Here is a 21,182-nt window from a genome sequence, read left to right as displayed (position 1 = left end):
CCCTATGACTTTCTGTAAGGTAAATGACGAAAATTTTTAGAAGTTACTGAAAAGTATAGAACAGGAGCAAATACTCATAGTTTTTCTTGAGTTCTGCTAGTAGCAAGTATTTGTGTTCCACAAGTTCTTATCTCGGCCTTTAATGCCAAAAAGAATTTTGACTATAACCTATGGCTAATTTGAAGTCCCCTCTCAGTGTTGTGCCTCTTTGAATTTTTGTTTTTCTGTTTACTGGTTTGTTTCTATCCTTTACATTGTTTTTAAGTAGCAAGCATCTGATTTCTATTATCAGGGTTTATATAGTATAATGTGGAAATCATACTAGAAGTTTACTGTTAATTTTAATATTTTCCAGGTTCATGGAGCCTGCAGTTATTGTTTGCCTGGGAGGAATTTTACCTTTTGGCTCAATCTTTATTGAAATGTAAGTTTTGGCAATGTATTTATGTTTTGGGGGATTTCATTGTAATAAGAAAATTTAGGAGTTAGGATAGGTATAGAATCATCAGATGGGCAGGCATCTAACAGAGTTAGTTTGTTAAGTCCATGCTTCTAGAAAGGGGTCTATGTAGTCTATCAAAAGGTGGTTTCCGGGCTTCCCTCGTGGCGCAGTGGTTGAGAGTCCGCCTGCCGATGCAGGGGACACAGGTTCGTGCCCCAGTCCGGGAAGATCCCACATGCCGCGGAGCGGCTGGGCCCGTGAGCCATGGCCGCTGAGCCTGCGTGTCCGGAGCCTGTGCTCCGCAATGGGAGAGGCCGCAACAGGGAGAGGCCCGCGTACCGAAAAAAAAAAAAAAGAAAAAGTGGTTTTCTGCTTTGTTCTCAAATATTCAGGTGAAGCTTATACTGTTTTTGTATTGTGTTCTAGACCTTTCTCACCAAACAGGAGATCTTAGAAATCAAAGCATGCATGCTAGAGAATGCATGCATGTCAGACCAGCCTTTGATCAGCTACATGATATAAGAAATTACTGATTTTTATTTTTAAAATATTTCTAAGGGTCCAGGGAACTAGGTAAACCATTACCTGCCAGTTAGTCAAGATCCTGACATCTTTGGATACACATTCATTCCTAGTCTTCTTCCATCAAGGCCCACAGGAGTGCTGGGTATTATGTATGTGTTTGGGGGTGGGAGATATGCCATCTTGTGCCCAGTTACCGTGCTTCATATCTGCATCCTTGGTCCCCAATGCAAAATATAAGCATTTCTTTTCTCAGCCTGTGTTCCAATGTTCCTTGATGGGAATGCTCTGGCATTTTAGAAGAGACAGTTCTTTGTATGGGACTTTTTCAAGAACTGCAGTCATACACCTCTGGATCCTGCCCATGAAATGCCAGTCATTGTGACTACTCAAAATTTCCTTACACGTTTCCAGACGCCCCAGTGCTGATTCTCTCCTGTACAGTGGATGCCTCCTTAAGAGGTGTGATTGAATCTGACAGTTGGTTAATTGAAAAAGTTGGCTCATGTAAGGGAATTATTAAAAAAAGATACATACATAACATTTTATGTTAACTTAAAACAACTAAAGGTACATCTTTCACTGATTTTTTAAAAAAATATAGAGCCAAGGTCTTGCCTTTGTACCTAGTTGACGTTTCCATCGTTTTTACCTTTTTCATAATGCATCTTGCATCTTCTGTATTTTCCAATCTTTTTAAATTGGGGCAGGAATGTAAAGACCTGTCTGAAGTATCCTAAGTGCAGAATCCTTCTAGATTTGTACATTTGTCCCCCAGTCTTTTATAGTTGTCTCACCCATGCCCGGTTTTATCACTTGTTTTTTAGTGGCTCACCTTATTGAATTTTTCCAAAGTATTCAACATAATTTTCATAGAAATCATAATTCTTTTAGCTATCATGTTTATTTCTTTATGTGACATTTAAATTGTCTAATTACACGAATAAGGACAACTGACATAGATTTGGGCCACTCCTGGGGGTCACCTGCCAGCTGTGGGTATTAGTCGGCACCTTAGAGGGATTGGAGAGCATGTCACTCTAGCTCATGGTTTAATAAAAACCAGTTCGAGAAATTCTTTTGTACTTTCTGACTTGTGTCCTCACCCTGATTTGACTTGCCACTATTTTTTCCTTCCTGCCCTGTCCATACTACCTTGTGGATCACATCTCTTCCTGTTTTCTTGGGTACTCTGTTCCGTTTGGTAACCACTCTGCTGTATCTTTAACTTCTCCGCTTTGACCACCCTCACACCTGTTCTCCTCTTGATAGCCACAGTGGTCTTTTTAAGGTATCAGTCTGATCATGTCACTTATTTGCTAAAGACTTCTCATTTTCATTGAGGTAAGGTCCAAACCCCATCACATAGTCAATAAAGACCTTCATAATATAGAATCTGGCCCTGTTCTCTTCTCCAGCCTCATCTCTTATCTCTCACAGTTCATTTGAAGTTCTAGCCATACTGAATTACTTTGAGTCTTTCTAAATAGTGAATTCCTTTATGAGCCTTTGCCTTTGCTGTTCCAATGCATGGAATATTCTTCTAGCTCCCCACCCAACATGTCTTATCTGATTCTTCTCACCACCCTTCCCTACCCCCAGAGCCCCACCCAGCCAAACCAGTAAGTTGCCCCTGTTAGGTGCATTGGAGAAGCACTTGTTGTGTCATGATTGCCCCTTTACTAGTTCCCACTGAACTAATCTTCTTCAGAGTAGAGACTTTGTCTTCAATTCTGTTCTCACTGCTTCTCTGATATGTATAGGGCCTCTGTAAATATCTGTTGAAAGAATGGGTGATGAATAAGGTAACTAACAAGCAGAAGGGAACAAGAAAAAGAAAAGAGGCTAAAAAACCCTTTTTGGGGCTTCCCTGGTGGCGCAGTGGTTGAGAGTCCACCTGCTGATGCAGGGGACACGGGCTCGTGCCCCGGTCCGGGAAGATCCCACATGCCGCGGAGCGGCTGGGCCTGTGAGCCGTGGCCGCTGGGCCTGCGCGTCCAGAGCCTGTGCTCCGCAGCGGGAGAGGCCACAGCAGTGAGAGGCCCGCGTACCGCAAAAAAAACAAAAACAAAAACAAAAACCCTTTTTGTTTAACTATGGCTTGTGTAATGGAATTAGAGTAAAGGGTCTTTTTTTGGTATAAAATCTTAATGCCCTTTCTCTTGTGGTACTGTGAAAATGGCATGAAGCTTCCATAGGCTTTCTTTTCCTAATTATTTTTATTTTCCTAATTTTATACATTATTACTATATCAAACCTTTTTTTAATTTAATAGGGTGTTTTATAAAATATAAAATACATTGTTTATAAAGTGTTGTATCTAGAAAAAAAAGAAAGAACAAGGAAATTGACTTTATTTAAAAAATAAGAATTTTTAGCTATTTTTATTTTTCTTTTCCACAGTATATTCCTTAAGCTTCTAATTTATTTAGTTTGCTTAGAGATGGATACCCTACCCCACCAATGAGTCTGTTCTTGAAAGATTATCTAAGAAAATATTTTTGAGAGAATTTTAAATGACTTAATGAAAAGGGGGTAAGGGAAACTGTTGGAAGTTACTTGAAAGAAAAATATTGAGATTTAAGTGAGAACTAAGATGCAAGTGAGATTTAGCAAGAGCAGTGTGAGCTACATGAATAAAGACTAGAAAACTGTGTCTTCGTTGTGTTGTATTTAGGTATTTCATCTTCACATCTTTCTGGGCGTATAAGATCTATTATGTCTATGGCTTCATGATGCTGGTGCTGGTCATCCTGTGCATTGTGACCGTCTGTGTGACCATCGTGTGCACATACTTTCTACTAAATGCAGAGGATTATAGGTGGTGAGTACTTATTTCTGGGAAGAACCTCTGGGGACGATAATATTTTAAAATAAGATTCCATTTGCAGTGTATCAAGTGGAGTTAAAGATCTGTATAGAAATTTTCCTCCTTAAGATAGTATAAGGATTTTTTTTTCAATTATAAAAATGTTGACAATTTTAGAGGAAAAATAATATCAGTCAAAAAAATTTTGTTGTTATTAATGAGGGTCATTAGTTTAAACACTAGGATACAGGTCTGAAAAAGGAAATGGTTTATTTAGGGTCATTTATAATAGTAAATTTGACAAAATTTAGGATCTCTCCTTCCAATTCTTAGGCTTTCTCTTCATTGATATATTTAAATGCCATTGTACATTTGTACATGCATTTGTTTTTAAATATACAGAATCTTAAAGGATATTTTTATAAAAGTCTTTGCTTTAAAATCTTTCAGTGCCATCCATTCAAAAGGGTTACTTTTTTTCTTCAGGCAATGGACAAGTTTTCTCTCTGCTGCATCAACTGCAATTTATGTTTACATGTATTCCTTTTACTACTATTTTTTCAAAACAAAGTAAGTGGAGACATTTTTTCATTTTGTATTTTAGAAGCTAAGTTTGTCATTTAAATACTAGAATTTAGGCCTTATGTCTAAAGTAAAAATGGATATACTATATATAATTTTTTGGTTTTATTTCAGGATGTATGGCTTATTTCAGACATCATTTTACTTTGGATATATGGCGGTATTTAGCACAGCCTTAGGGATAATGTGTGGTAAGTTCTGAACTTCCTGGAACATCATGAGTAAATCTTTGAGTGTTTCTGAATCAGAAAAATACAGTAATTGGAAATTAAGAAACTACTTTCTGTTGTTTGATCAGGAATACCAAAATAAACTCAAGCATCTGATTTCAGTCCTTTTGACTATTCCTCAAAATCTAATTTATTACCTCATTGATTTCTTTTTTACTTTCCTGTTTTTAGTAATTCTGTATAGCACTATTTTTATTTTCCATACCACAATTAGTTTCTTACTCATGTTGAGAATTGTTGTTTTTGTTTGTTTGTTTAGTTTAGATTCTTTGGAAAAGATTATTATGTAAACAGGTTAAGGTTTGGCTGAATGATTTTTGTTTGGAAGTTTCTGTTCCACCGTTCATGGAGGTAGCAGTGTCCAGGAGGCAGCACAGTTGACTGGTTATCAATACACGCTTGGGTGTCTGTAGACTGGGCTTAAGTTCTGGCTGTGCCATCTGTGGTTCTATACCTTGATCCAGTTCCCTAAGCTCTCCAAGCCTCTGTAAAATGAGGATAATACCACTGTTTCATAGGTCTATCACAATCTTCCCTTAAATGGAAGAGGTGATAGTTATCACCAATAATAGAGTCTCTAGTATGTGTGAAATAACTAGAAAATAAAGAAAGAACTTTTGGAAGCAGCATGAAAAATGGAAAAGACATGGACTGAAAAGCCTGAGAGACCTGGATTAAATATCCATGCTGCCACTCACTGTTTTTTGTGGCCATGGGAAGGCGTATCAACCTTTCTAAATTTCACTTTAGAATGAATAAATCTAATCTATAAAATGGGCATAGCTTTCAGAGTAGTTATTTGTGATAGTGTCATGTGTGTAAAGCACCAAGTGTAATGCAGGTCTGTTATTAGGTGTTAAGAGATAGCCAGTTACATGGGAGACATGGTGGAGAATTTCTGGGAAGAGCTAGACTTTGGGGGACCAATTAGTCCTGGTTGTGAATCGTATTGCCCCTACTTAATAGCCCTGTTACTGTGGCCAAATTATTTAACCTTTCTTCTTCAACATTCTCATTTGCAAAACAGTAGTAATACCTACCTTGCAGCATTGTGATGAGGAGTCAGTGATTGACTGTGGGTAAACATCAGGTGGATGGCAGATGCTCAGTGAGTGCCGGCTGCTGCTGTTACTGGGTTGAGGAGGGCCAAGTGTCTTGGGCTGTCCTTCTCTTCTGGGGTTGTGTCTTTGTTTCTGTAGATTCTTTGGGTTTCTACACCTTGTGTTTTCACCTCAGAGCAATTTCATGACACTGAGTCCTGGCAGAGGTATCTTAAGGGAAAATGTACAAGCAGCTCACTTTTTTTCTGGTTCAGGTTTCTACCCAATAAATGAGGCTAATTCCCTAGTTACCTCATAGGAATGATGTAAGACTTAATGAATAATCACTCTGGAGACATTTCCAGATAGTGTCCCCCCCCTTTTTTTTTTTTTTTTTTTTTTTTTTGGTAATTCTGCCTTTAGCTATAGGATGGGCAATAGAATAAGGAAAACAGAATGATCTTGTTAAAACCTGGGTCCTGGTATGACATTTGTGGACCTCTTTAGGGTACCAAGGTTGCTTTCTTCTTCCATCAGAGGAATCTGTTCTGCAGAATGGTAGTTGCCAGAGATGAAGGTGGTCAAATGGTCCAAACTTCCAATTATAAGATGAATAACTTCTGGGGAATGTAATGTACAGTAAGGTGATTAGATTTAATAATATTGTGTTTTACATTTGTAAGCTGTTAAGAGATTGGTCTTAAAGGTTCTTATCACAAGAAAAAAACCTTTGAAACTATGTGACGTAATGGATGTTAACTAAATTTATTGAGGTGATCATTTTCCAATACATACATATATCAAATCATTATGATGTCCACCTTAAACTAATATAATGTTACATGATAATTTAAAAAAAGAATATACTCAGCCATAAAAAAGAATGAAATAATGCCTTTTGCAGCAACATGGATGGACCTAGAGATTATCATACAAGGTGAAGTAAGTCAGACAGAGAAAGAAAAATATCATATAATATCACTTACATGTGGAATCTAAAAACTGATACAAATGAACTTATTTACAAATCAGAAACAGGCTCACAGATTTAGAAAACAAACTTACAGTTACCAAAGGGGAAAGAGATGGAGGGGAGGGATAAATTAGGAGGTTGGGATTAACATATACACACTACTAGATATAAAATAATCAACAAGAACCTACTGTATATAGCATAGGGAACTCTACTCAATACTCTGTAATAACCTTTATGGGAAAAGAATCTGCAAAAGAATAGATACATGTATATGTATAACTAAATCACTTTGCTGTACTACTGAAACTAGCACAACATTGTAAATCAACTATACTCCAATATAAAATAAAAGTTAAAAAAAAAGAATCTGTTCATATATACCATGTATGTGACCACTGTGTACACACATATACAAATGACACTGACTGTAAAGTAGTAAAACTAATTTCACCAGCTATAAGGGAAGACAGTTCTTTATATTATAGTTACACATTTTATTTATAGCTGCTGTGATAACCTTTCCTTGTGATAATTAGTTAACCAACTTTGAGAGAAAGATGAATAGGAACTGAAAGCTAAGTCTGGATTTGTGTTATATGGGAACATCCTGTGTATCCCTTGGCAATCAAAAATTTCGTTTAGTATTATTGGCCATCCTTCCTTCAGAATATTGTTCCCTGAACTCCTCTTTATTTAATCTGAGATCTTTCGTTTTGTTTTTTTTAAATTTCTAATTTAATTAAATTTATTTTTTTATACAGCAGGTTCTTATTAGTCATCAATTTTATACACATCAGTGTATACATGTCAATCCCAATAGCCCAATTCAGCACACTACCATCCCCACCCCCCAACACCTTTCCCCCCTTGGTGTCCATACGTTTTGCCCTGCAAACCGGTTCATCTGTACCATTTTTCTAGATTCCACATATGTGCATTAATATACGATATAAGTTTTTCTTTTCTGACTTACTTTACTCTGTATGACAGTCTCTAGATCCATCCACGTCTCCACAAATGACTCAGTTTGGTTCCTTTTTATGGCTGAGTAATACTCCATTGTATATATGTACCACAACCTCTTTATCCATGCGTCTGTCGATGGGCATTTAGGTTGCTTCCATGACCTGGCTATTGTCAGTAGTGCTGCAGTGAACATTGAGGTGCATGTGACTTTTTGAATTATAGTTTTCTCTGGGTATATGCCCAGTAGTGGGATTGCTGGATCATATGGTAATTCTATTTTTAGTTTTTTAAGGAACCTCCATACTGTTCTCCATAGTGGCTGTATCAATTTACATGCCCACCAACATTGCAAGAGGGTTCCCTTTTCTCCACACCCTCTCCAGCATTTCTTGTTTGTAGATTTTCTGATGATGCCCATTCTAACTGGTGTGAGGTGATACCTCATTGTAGTTTTGATTTGCATTTCTGTAATAATTAGTGATGTTGAGCAGCTTTTCATGTGCTTCTTGGCCATTTGTATGTCTTCTTTGGAGAAATGTCTATTTCTGCCCATTTTTGGATTGGGTTGTTTGTTTCCTTAATATTGAGCTAATTGAGCTGTTTATATATTTTGGAGATTAATCCTTTGTCCGTTGATTCGTTTGCAAATATTTTCTCCCATTCTGAGGGGTGTCTTCTCGTCTTGTTTATGGTTTCCTTTGCTGTACAAAAGCTTTTAAGTTTCTTTAGGTCCCATTTGTTTATTTTTGATTTTATTTCCATTACTCTAGGAGGTGAATCAAAAAAGATCTTGCTCTGATTTATGTCAAAGAGTGTTCTTCCTGTGTTTCCCTCTTAAGAGTTTTATAATGTCCGGTCTTACATTTAGGTCTCGAATCCATTTTGAGTTTATTTTTGTGTATGGTGTTAGGGAGTGTTCTAATTTCATTGTTTTACATGTAGCTGTCCAGTTTTCCCAGCACCACTTATTGAAGAGACTGTCTTTTCTCCATTGTATATCCTTGCCTCCTTTGTCATAGATTAGTTTACCATAGGTGTGTGGGTTTATCTCTGGGCTTTCTCCCTTGTTCCATTGATCTATGTTTCTGTTTTTGTGCCAGTACCATATTGTCTTGATTACTGTAGCTTTGTAGTATAGTCTGAAGCAAGGAGTCTGATTCCTCCAGCTCCGTTTTTTTCCCCTCAAGACTGCTTTGGCTATTCAGGGTCTTCTGTGTCTCCATACAGATTTCAAGAATTTTTGTTCTAGTTCTGTAAAAAATGCCATTGGTAATTTGATAGGGATTGCATTGAATCTGTAGATTGCTTTGAGTACTGTAGTCATTTTCACAGTATTGATTCTTCCAATCCAAGAACATGGTAAGTATATCTCTCTCCATCTGTTGGTATCATCTTTAATTTCTTTCATCAGTGTCTAATAGTTTTCTGCATACAGGTCTTTTGTCTCCCTCGGTAGGTTTATTCCTAGGTATTTTATTCTTTTTGTTGCAATGGCAAATGGGAGTGTTTCCTTAATTTCTATTTCACATTTTTCATCATTAGCGTATAGGAATGCAAGAGATTTCTGTGCATTAATTTTGTATCCTGCAACTTTACCAAATTCATTGATTAGCTCTAGTAGTTTTCTGGTAGCATTTTTAGGATTCTCTATAGTATCATGTCATCTGCAGACAGTGACAGTTTTAATTCTTCTTTTCCAGTTTGTATTCCTTTTATTTCTTTTTCTTCTCTGATTGCCGTGGCTAGGACTTCCAAAACTGTGTTGAATAATAGTGGTGAGAGTGGACATCCTTGTCTTGTTCCTGTCTTAAAGGAAATGCTTTCAGTTTTTCACCATTGAGAATGATGTTTGCTGTGGGTTTGTCATATATGGCCTTTATTATGTTGAGGTAGGTTGCCTCTCTGCCCACTTTCTGGGGAGTTTTTATCATAAATGGGTGTTGAATTTTGTCAAAAGCTTTTTCTGCATCTATTGAGATGATCATATGGTTTTTATTCTTCAGTTTGTTAATATGGTGTATCACATTGATTGATTTGCGTATATTGAAGAATCCTTGCATCCCTGGGATAAATCCCACTTGATCATGGTGTATGATCCTTTTAATTTGTTGTTGGATTCTGTTTGCTAGTATTTTGTTGAGGATTTTTGCATCTATATTCATCAGTGATATTGGTCTATAATTTTCTTTTTTTGTAGTATCTTTGTCTGGTTTTGGTATCAGGGTGAGGGGGCCTCATTAGAATGAGTTTGGGAGTGTTCCTTCCTCTGCAGTTTTTTGGAAGAGTTCGAGAAGGATGGATGTTAGCTCTTCTCTAAATGTTTGATAGAATTCACCTGTGAAGCCATCTGGTCCTGGGCTTTTGTTTGTTGGAAGATTTTTAATCACAGTTTCAATTTCATTACTTGTGATTGGCCTGTTCCTGTTATCTATTTCTTCCTGGTTCAGTCTTGGAAGGTTATACCTTTCTAAGAATTTGTCCATTTCTTCCAGGTTGTCCATTTTATTGGCATAGAGTTGCTTGTAGTAGTCTCTTAGGATGCTTTGTATTTCTGCGGTGTCTGTTGTAACTTCTCCTTTTTCATTTCTAATTTTATTGATTTGAGTCCTCTCCCTCTTTTTCTTGATGAGTCTGGCTAATGGTTTATCAATTTTGTTTATCTTCTCAAAGAACCAGCTTTTAGTTTTATTGATCTTTGCTATTGTTTTCTTTGTTTCTATTTCATTTATTTCTGCTCTGATCTTTATGATTTCTTTCCTTCTGCTAACTTTGGGTTTTGTTTGTTCTTCCTTCTCTAGTTCCTTTAGGTGTAAGGTTAGATTGTTTATTTGAGATTTTTCTTGTTTCTTGAGGTAGGCTTGTATAGCTATAAACTTCCCTCTTAGAACTGCTTTTGCTGCCTCCCATAGGTTTTGGATCGTCGTGTTTTCATTGTCATTTGTCTCTAGGTATTTTTTGATTTCCTCTTTGATTTCTTCAGTGATCTCTTGGTTATTTGGTAATGTATTGTTTAGCCTCTATGTGTTTGTGTTTTTTACATTTTTTTCCCTGTAATTCATTTCTAATCTCATAGCGTTGTGGTCAGAAAAGATGCTTGATATTATTTCAGTTTTCTTAAATTTACTGAGGCTTGAGTTGTGACCCAAGATGTGATCTGTCCTGGAGAGTGTTCCGTGCGTACTTGAGAAGAAAGTGTAATCTGCTGTTTTTGGATGGAATGTCCTATAAATACCAATTAAATCTATCTGGTCTGTTGTGTCATTTAAAGCTTCTGTTCCCTTATTTATTTTCATTTTGGATGATCTGTCCATTGGTGTAAGTGAGGTGTTAAAGTCCCCCAGTATTATTGTGTTAATGTCGATTTCCTCTTTTAGAGCTGTTAGCAGTTGCCGTATGTATTGAGGTGCTCCTATGTTGGGTGCATATATATTTATAATTGTTATATCTTCTTCTTGGATTGATCCCTTGATCATTATGTAGTGTCCTTCTTGTCTCTTGTAACACTCTTTATTTTAAAGTCTATTTTATCTCATATGAGAATTGCTACTCCAGCTTTCTTTTGATTTCCTTTTGCATGGAATATCTTTTTCCATCCCCTCACTTTCAGTCTGTATGTGTCCCTAGGTCTGAAGTGGGTCTCTTGTAGACAGCATATATATGGGTCTTGTTTTTTTGTTTTTTTGTGGGTTTTTTGTGGTACACGGGCCTCTCACTGTTGTGGCCTCTTCCGCTGCGGAGCACAGGCTCCGGACGCGCAGGCTCAGCGGCCATGGCTCACGGCCCCAGCCACCCCGCGGCCTGTGGGATCTTCCCGGACCAGGGCACGAACCCGCGTCCCTTGCATCAGCAGGCAGACTCTCAACCAGTGCGCCACCAGGGAAGCCCTGGGTGTTGTTTTTGTATCCATTCAGCAAGCCTGTGTCTTTTGGTCGGAGCATTTAACCCATTCACGTTTAAGGTAATTATCGATATGTATGTTCCTGTGACCATTTTCTTAATTGTTTTGGGTTTGTTTTTTGTAGGTCCTTTTCTTCTCTTGTGTTTCTCACTTAGAGAAGTTCCTTTAGCATTTGTTGTAGAGCTGGTTTGGTGGTGCTGAATTCTCTTAGCTTTTGCTTGTCGGTAAAATTTTTGATTTCTCCAGCAAATCTGAATGAGATCCTGCCTGGTAGGGTAATCTTGGTTGTAGGTTCTTCCCTTTCATCACTTTAAGTATATCATGCCACTCCCTTCTGGCTTGTAGAGTTTCTGCTGAGAAATCAGCTGTTAACGTTATGGGAGTTCCCTTGTATGTTATTTGTCATTTTTCCCTTGTTGCTTTCAGTAATTTTTCTTTGTCTTTAATTTTTGTCAGTTTGATTACTGTGTGTCTTGGCATGTTTCTCCTTGGGTTTATCCTGTATGGGACTCTGCGCTTCCTGGACTTGGGTGGCTGTTTTCTTTCCCATGTTAGGGAATTTTCAACTATAATCTCTTAAAATATTTTCTCTGGTCCTTCCTCTCTCTCTTCTCCTTCTGGGACCCCTATAATGCAAATGTTGTTGCGTTTAATGTTGTCCCAGAGGTCTCTTAGGCTGTCTTCATTTCTTTTCATCCTTTTTTCTTTATTCTGTTCCACAGCAGTGAATCCCACAATTCTGTGTTCCAGGTCACTTATCCGTCCTTCTGCCTCAGTTATTCTGCTGTTGATTCCTTCTAGTGTAGTTTTCATTTCAGTTATTGTATTGTTCATCCCTGTTTGTTTGTTCTTTAATTCTTCTAGGTCTTTGTTTAACATTTCTTGCATCTTCTCGATCTTTGCCTCCATTCTCTTTCCGAGGTCCTGGATCATCTTCACTATCATTATTCTGAATTCTTTTTCTGGAAGGTTGCCTGTCTCCACTTCATTTAGTTGTTTTTCTGGGGTTTTATCTTGTTCCTTCATCTGGTGGTACATAGTCCTCTGCCTTTTTACTTTGTCTGTCTTTCTGTGTATGTGGTTTTTGTTCCACAGGCTGCAGGATTGTAGTTTTTCTTGCTTCTGCTGTCTGCCTTCTGGTGGATGAGGCTATCTAAGGGACTTGTGTAAATTTCCTGTTGGGAGGGACTGGTGGTGGGTAGAGCTGACTGTTGCTCTGGTGGGCAGAGCTCAGTAAAGCTTTAATCTGCTTGACTGTTGATGGGTGGGGCTGGGTTCCCTCCCTCTTGGTTGTTTGGCCTGAGGTAGCCCAGCACTGGAGCCTACCTGGGCTCTTTGGTGGGGCTAATGACAGACTCTGGGAGGGCTCACGCCAAGGAGCACTTCCCAGAACTTCTGCTGCCAGTTTCCTTTTCCCCACGGTGAACCACAGCCACCCCTGACCTCTGCAGGAGACCCTCCAACACTAGCAAGTAGGTCTGGTTCAGTCTCCCGTGGGGTCACTGCTCCTACTCCTGGGTCCTGATGCGCACACTACTTTGTGTGTGCCTTCCAAGAGTGGAGTCTCTGTTTCCCCGAGTCCTGTTGAAGTCCTGCTGTCAAATCCCACTAGGCTTCACAGTGTTATTCTCTAGGAATTCCACCTCCCGTTGCTGGACCCCCAGGTTGGGAAGCCTGATGTGGGACTCAGAACCTTCAATCCAGCGGGTGGACTTCTGTGGTATAAGTGTCCTTCAGTCTGTGAGTCACCCACCCAGCAATTACAGGATTTGATTTTACTGTGATTACGCCCCTCGTACTGTCTCATTGTGGCTTCTCCTTTGTCTTTGGATGTGGGGTATCTTTTTTGGTGAGTTCCAGTGTCTTCCTGTCGATGATTGTCCAGCAGCTAGTTGTGATTCTGGTGTTCTCACAAGAGGGAGTGAGAGCACGTCCTTCTACTCCACCGTCTTGGTTCCTCCTCTGAGAACTTTCTTGATTATCACCAGCAATCAATGAGGTATGGAGTCATAGGATTATGCAGAAGATTACTTTTTTCTTGAATCTTTCTATAATATGATTTAAGGAAGACCTGGAGAGGTAATATCTTGACATTTACAAAGAAAATGGAATTAATTTAGCTAAAGTTTTTGAACGCATTTCCTGTTGAAATTTCATCTTACTGCCTAACAGTCTTGGCACATTTACAGTTCCCTGCTGTTTTGGCAATGTCCCAACATTTATTCTTTAAAGGGTTTATATGCCTTCAGTGTTAATTTGTGTTTTGGGGGGAGGGGAAACATTTCACAGTGGAAATGATTAAAATGTCATCATGATACAAAAGTTATACATACGCATCAGGTTATGTTGCTAAAAATGCTTTTTCAGTCAGTAATTGAAAGAAAAATATTTGATTTTTTTTAATGTAGGAAAAATAAGTAATTATGTTAAGGTGGGAAATAATTAGATATTGTTGTAGACTTTATATTTTGAGCATAGCATTTTAGTTTTAAGGAAATTAAGTTTAAAAGTGTATTATTCCCAAGACATTTACTTTTCTAGAGTGCATATTCGCTATCTTCCTTTTATAAAGCCATATTTTTATAAGCTTATTCTTGAGATACTCATAAGATTAGGAAAAATGATACTCTAGGTTGATACTGTTTTGCTTTTAAGCGTATCTCTGCTCAAAAGGGAACAAGCTTTTGTAAGTCTGGAAAACTGGATTTGGTTATTGGACTAGTGTATTATGCCAGTTAAATTTTTGATTCTACTTAAAATTTTATAGATATTTTTATAAGAATTCAGGTTTATTTTTATAAAATTGAATGGTATTTTCTCTTACCTTGTAAGGACTTGTATATAATTCTTTCAAAGTGAATTATCACTATTTTCAAGTGTAGTATAATTATTTCATATTAAAAAATAAATGTCTGTTCATTGCAAAAATAGGTTTGCTTTGTTTGGGTGGGTTTTTAAAAATATTTTCAATATTTAATAATGGGGAGTTTTCAAATATATACAAAAAGAGGAACAGTAATATATATGTAGTGAGTCCCCATGTACCTAACACACCTAACAAATCAGTAATTATCAACTGGTAGCCAATCTTGTCTTATTTATAGTCCCACCTTACCCCGCTTTTTTTCTGACATGAATCTTGGACCTCATGTTATTTCAACTGTAAATATTTCAGTGTGTGTTTGTGTGTGTGTGTGTATGTATGTGTGTATATATATGTGTGTGTGTATATATATAAAATGTGCAATGTTTATATACTATAATTGTATAACTATAATATGGAAGAATGCAGTTATATAATATAATATATAAAATTATTTCAGTATATATTCAGTATATAAGTATAATTTATTAATATGCTCAAATATTCACTTAGTGTTCAAATTTACCCCACACATCCTCATTTCTCTTTTAATACAGTTTGTTTGCATCAAGATCCAGTTTGCTCTCTTTTCCCTTGCAATTATTTAAGAAACTTGGGTTTTGGTTGGTTTGTTTTAATTCCTGTAGAGTTTTTCACACTCTGGATTTTGCTGATTATATCCCTAAGGTGTTATTTAATGCTTCTCTATGTACTTCTTCCCCCCCATATTTTCTGTAAAGTGGTAGTTACAGTTGCAGACTTAGTCCTACTCAAGAATATTAATACTTGTCCAAGAATACTTAGCAGGTGGTTTGTGAACTTTCATAAGGAGGCACTTAATGTCTGGTTGTCTCTGTGAGGTTAGCAGCCATTGATAATTATTGCCTAGCTCAAGTAAGTCGTTAGTGGTTATAATATTCTCGTTCTGTTGTTCCTTTTATATTTGTTAGCTGGGATACTTCTCTAAGGAGAAACTTCCTTTTATCAGCCATTTGGTTCCTTTGAGGTAGTTTACATACGTAAAGGCAGAAGAGACTTATTTTTTCCTTGCATACACCTGTTGGGCAAATAAAAGTCAGTTCAAAGGTGGACAATTAGGTGTATATGTGTGTATCGTTAAACTCATGGAAGATATACTTTTAGACTTTGAATAATGGGCTTAGATGGTAAATTCCTAAATCCAGTGGAGAATCTTCTCTATGATATGAATGACCAACTGTCTTGTTTTAAAGATCCCTTACTACTTGCTCTAAAGAACTATACAGTTAATTTATTCATTCAACAAATATTTATTGAGTATCTTATCATGTGCCAAGTACTTTTTTAGGCCCAGGAGGCAGAAACTTAATTTAACAAAACAGACAAAAACACCCGTGTTCTCTGGTGTTTTGGGTCCCATTTGAAGCTAATTATTCAAAAACTCGTGATCTACTTACCTGTCTCTCTTATGCATGCCCTCAAATGCCTGCCTTTCTACCAATCACATAGCCTCTACAATTTAAACATAAAATAAGCCTTGGGGCTTCCGTGGTTGCGCAGTGGTTGAGAGTCCGCCTGCCGATGCAGGGGACACGGGTTCGTGCCCCGATCCGGGAAGATCCCACATGCCACGGAGCGGCTGGGCCCGTGAGCCATGGCCGCTGGGCCTGCGTGTCCGGAGCCTGTGCTCCGCAACGGGAGAGGCCACAACAGTGAGAGGCCCGCGTACCGCCAAAAAAAAAAAAAAGAAGCCTCCTCTCTAGAGCTTCAAATGGCACTTGGTCGTGGTTCTCAGTCCTTCCCTGAGAGAATCCGCAGTCACTTCTTACTGAATTATCCATAAGGTATCATATGGTTTGGGGAACATGTTAATATTGTTTTAATGACCTAGAATAATCTATGCTTAAATTTTAAAAAAACATGTTTTTTTCATTTAACAAATTTTTGTCATTCTGAAATTATTCTTTATAGGAGATTATTTTAATTCATATAGTTCATAATTTCATGTATTAATTGATATTTAATTATAAAAATATTACATCAGGTCAAACTTGGTTATTACAGTAACAGGTGATTTGCAGAACAAATGACACTATTTTAATAAGTTCAGAGAGAATACTAACAAAAGATGTTATCTTGGAAAAATAATACCTTTCCAGAGCAGAGAGCATTTAGTGTTTGTAAATGATGGATACTGCTCTGTATGTATTTGTTTCAAAACATCTTATTTTATCTTTACAGGAGCAATTGGTTACATGGGAACAAGTGCCTTTGTCCGAAAAATCTATACTAATGTGAAAATTGACTAAAGACCCAATAAAACCTGGAACTTCGGATCAATTTCTCTTTCACAGGGGTGGAACTTGGACAGCAAAAAAAGCGCAAGAAGAGATTTGGGCTTTAACACTGGGTACTTTGTGGGTCTCTCTTTCGTGGATGGCTTAAAGTAACATCTATTTCCATTGATCCTAGGTTCTTAACTGACTGCTTTCTCCAACTGTTCACAGCAAATGCTTGGATTTTATGCAGTAGGCATTACTACAGTACATGGCTAATCTTCCCAAAAACTAGCTCATTAAAGATGAAATAGACCAGCTCTCTTCAGTGAAGAGGACAAATAGTTTATTTAAAGCATTTGTTCCAATAAAATAAATAGAGGGAAACTTGGATGCTAAAATTACATGAATAGAAATCTTCCTGGCACTAGTGTTTCTATGTTATTGAAAAATGATGTTCCAGAAAGATTAATTTTTTCTCTTATTTTTACTGCCATCGTCAACTTATTGTGGGACATTTTTATATATTGAACCTGGGTTCTTTTTTGACCTGCCTTTTTTTTTTTTTTTTTCCCAATTCAACTGCATCCTTTTTTTCTTTTTTTTACAGAGAGAATTTAAAAATATTAAATCCTGCGTGTAATATATCTGCTGTCATCTTAGTTGGGCCAACTTCCCATTTATTTATCTTAAAACTATCCAATTACATCTTAATTCCATCCAAAGAAGATACAGTCTGAAGATAGAGGTGTACTCTCTACAATGCAATTTACTGTACAGTTAGAAAGCAAAGTATTAAATGGAGGAGATATTTGTTTTTATTAAACATTTTGTGATTTAGATAAACTACATTTTAACTGAATGTCTAAAGTGATTATCTGCCCCCTCCCCCCAAGTTAGTCTTACATCTTTTTGGGGTTTGAATGAAGGTTTTACATAAGAAATTATTAAAAACAAGGGGGGTGGGTAATAAATGTATATAACATTAAATAATGTAACGTAGGTGTAGATTCCCAAATGCATTTGGATGTACAGATTGACTACGGAGTACTTTTTTCTGATATGATTGGTGTAGAAATGTGTGAATTTGGGTGGCTTTTTACATCTTGCCTACCACTGCATGAAACAATGGGGTTTCTTCAAAATGTGTGTGTTCATACTTCTTTTGGGAGGGGGGATTGTTTGTTTTTTTCCTGAGACTCCTACAGGAGCTAAATTTGTAATTTAGAAACATTTACTCTTGTTAATCCTGTCTGGGGCACTTAAGTAACATCTAAAGCGTTACTGCTTTAGAATGTTAAAATAAAACTTCCTGACCAAATTGTTTTGTGAAAATACATGTGTTTGCAATTTGAAGATATCTTTTTCAAAAGGCAATTACTGAATGCAAATTTTTTACTATACTATAAACCATGCTTTTCTAATACAGGGGACAATTACTTTAAAATCCCTGAACTTGCTTACATGTAGATTATCCAGTACAGTCACAAAGTGAATGAGAAGCCCTTTGAATGAAATTGTGGCACAAAATCTGTTCAGGTTGGTGTACCATGTAAAGTGGGGATGGGTAAAAGTGGTTAGCTTACTAGGGGATGAGCAAATAAAGGTTATAGTTTTCTAAGAGAAGTAATTTTAATTTTGAATACATCTTTCTGGAACGATCCATAATGTGAAGTTTTCCTAGACCCACTGAGTTTCTGGTTTAATAGTTTGCTATGCAAATGACCACCTAAAACAATACTGTATATTGGTATTTTTAGAAAGACTCGAAACAGCTGTAATTTAAACCTTAATGTGAAACTCATGGCATTCAGAGTTACGTAAGGTGTTTTCATTACAAAATATGTTTCTATAAATTAAGAGACTGCATCCTATAATGTAGCATGTAAGGACTATAAGGGTGAAAAATTTGATTTCTTACTACTTAAGTATGGCTGACATGAACAAACAGAAATTTGATCAAAAGCTGTAGGTAAATCCTCTTCTTCAAACCAAAATATTAAGTGTAATCTACTGGTTCCTCCATTTTCTCTTTCCTCTCACACCTTTCTTTAAGATCTTACAAGAAAAGGAACTAAAAGTCAGTACTTAATGGTTTATATTATGTAACTTTTAAACTACGTGTAAAGTACTTATAAGAACATAGAGTCTGATAGATTGTAAATTGGGTGGCAAGCTTTTGTCTTAATAAAATGAAATTTGTATCTCATGAATCTTGCAAGTAAGGTGTAGGGGTTTTAAAGAATGAGTGGTTTAGCTGCTTTCAGGTACACCGATTCTTTTACTAAATTGATCTGTATTTAAAGTCCTTTGGAATCTTCACTGAAAAATAATTTTCTAATTTCCACATACATTAAGAGCTCCATTAAAATGAGTATAAGTCACCTTGAAAAGTCCTTTAAAAAATAGGTTTTGGTTTATGGCTTCCTAGAGGGGCTGGGTGTGTGTGTGTGTCTCTTGAAGAAGATGTAATCCACAAATAGTTTAGCTCCCTAGCTCTCAGTGTAGAATGGTAAAATATGTTATTTAAGTTAATTAAAGGGTAGGGCTTTTCCACTCCATAAATGCTAGTTGTCTTTCATTTGTTAACATTTGCTCAACTTATCAGCTGATGCTTTGAACACTCTCAGAAACTGGGGATTTGTATCCGTAAGCACGATTCTCCTGAAATTTAGGTACATTAGTAAGTGACATTGTTAATACATATATCCTAGTACAAGAGTAGGATAAGGTGGAAGTGTAATGGCTGGAAGGGTGGTAAAGCATTCTTTAGTATATCATGTTGGGCTCGTAGATTGTGCTGAGTTTGCCCATAAATTGAGCCCCACGCACTTAGAATTCATTATATTGTGGTGATTTCTGAACCTAGTGAACGGTATGCTTGAGTGTTTTCCATTGCAAGTGGATGGCCCTCTTTCTAAAGGCGGCTGCTGCAAATTCCAGTTCTTCCAAAAGCCACTTATTCAGGGTTTATCCACAAATTGTATTCATTTCGATAAAGCTTTTGTTTCCTAAATGTTTATTGATCACCTTATGCCAAACGTCTTGGAAATAAATATTATTTTAAGATTTCCTGAATTTTTACAAATGTAAAAAAGAAAAAAATGTATTAATGTCATTTGTTCAGGAAAAGCTATATACCGAAGGGCTGGGAAAGAAAAGCCTATTTGTAATCTATACACTGCAGTTCCATCTGGGTTTTAAGTTTAGATTTCAGCGTGTCTTAGTGCTTCATTCTGTTGATTTATTGGAACACGTAATAAATAGGAGTAGTGACATATGAGAACACAAGTATTCATTAGTGTTTTATATCTTCATAAAAATTGCATACTTATGAAGCTATATTTTAGCAATCGAGATGTTAAGGAGATCAGAGAAGTGAAAATTTATAAAGATTGTTTGGAAGTATGTATAGAAATAGACTAGATTTAGAGGTAGGGTAGTTCAGAAAGTGGACATATAGCTGCAGAAATTTTATAAAATTTAAATTCATTATGAGGAATAACTCTTGTTCTCTCCTATGAGCATTTTCTAAAAGCCATCTAATTTGATATTCTCTTTGGAACTGTAGGCAGAATTGTGCAAAGACAAAAGTAAAGTTTTAAGTTTCACTTAAAGTTATAAGTTCTTGTTTCACTGTATTAGGAGATGGAAATAAACTGTTGTGAAGAATGTTTACCTTGAAGTACTGGTGAACGAGTCTTGCTAATAATTGACTGATAAAGCAGCATTCTGTGTGTTAACTGTAATTCATCAGTTTAGGTCATTTGAAAGCTATAAACATTACAAGTAAGAGCTTAGGCAAGGAGGAAATAACATGGCGTTCTATTTGAAGGACAACAGAGTATCTTTGGAAAAGCAGTCCCACTTGGGATTTTCAACTGTGTCAAACATGAATCTATAAATCCCCACAGAGTACAGACAATCGGTGACAGAGTTGAAAGGAAACAGTTAATGCTCAATGATTACTTCCATTTTTGTACCCACCCGTGATTTGTGTAGGCCATATTCCAACTGGTTTTTTAGTAATAGAAATCCAGTGCAGTATAATGTATCACATTTGAAGTTCTAATCTCGTCTGTTAATCTAAGTGAAGTTGGATTTTTAAAAAGTAATAAAAAGTCAAATGTTCTTCCCTTGGATGCTTTATTTCTTTCCTTTTTGAAACAGGTGAACCAAGCATGAGGGATAACCTATTATTATTGGCACGCATATGAAGAGATTACTAATAGCTTTCCACAATTAAATAAAGCAGGGGTTAGCAAGCTTTCTGTAAAGAGCCCGATAGGAAATACTTGAGGCTTTGAGAGTCATACAGTCTCCGTAACAACTGCTCTACCATTATAGCACAACAGCCATGGGAGAAAGTACATCAACTAATGAGCATGGCTGTGTTCCAATAAAACAACAAAAACAGCCGGTGGGCCATAGTGGGCTGACCCCTGAAACAAAGGATTTAAAATTTGAGATTTGGTTTTTTCCCCAGCTTTATATTTTGGAAAAAAAAAAGAAGTACAGAAAATGGAAAGAATGATACAATGAACAAGGTTTGTCTTTTTAAGAAATGATTTTTCTCTTTTATTATCATTCCTTTGACTT

At 36.7% G+C, this 21,182-nt stretch overlaps 1 protein-coding gene across 1 annotated transcript in view; it reads left to right on the top strand.

The window, feature by feature from the left end:
* Window positions 1–18,209, top strand: part of TM9SF3 (transmembrane 9 superfamily member 3) — a 75,336-nt gene extending 57,127 nt beyond the window's left edge. The window contains exons 11-15 of the mRNA XM_007456190.1: window positions 356–424; window positions 3,642–3,788; window positions 4,260–4,343; window positions 4,470–4,546; window positions 16,549–18,209. Of these exons, the coding sequence (XP_007456252.1) occupies window positions 356–424; window positions 3,642–3,788; window positions 4,260–4,343; window positions 4,470–4,546; window positions 16,549–16,616 (445 nt within the window). The 3' untranslated portion in view covers window positions 16,617–18,209. The remainder of the gene's footprint in view (window positions 1–355; window positions 425–3,641; window positions 3,789–4,259; window positions 4,344–4,469; window positions 4,547–16,548) is intronic.
* Window positions 18,210–21,182: the final 2,973 nt, after the last annotated feature.

The sequence above is a fragment of the Lipotes vexillifer genome, unplaced genomic scaffold, assembly GCF_000442215.2.
Source record: "Lipotes vexillifer unplaced genomic scaffold, Lipotes_vexillifer_v1.1 scaffold184, whole genome shotgun sequence".
NCBI classification, from domain to species: Eukaryota; Metazoa; Chordata; class Mammalia; order Artiodactyla; family Lipotidae; genus Lipotes; species Lipotes vexillifer.
This window is presented reverse-complemented; position numbering and strand designations above follow the sequence as displayed.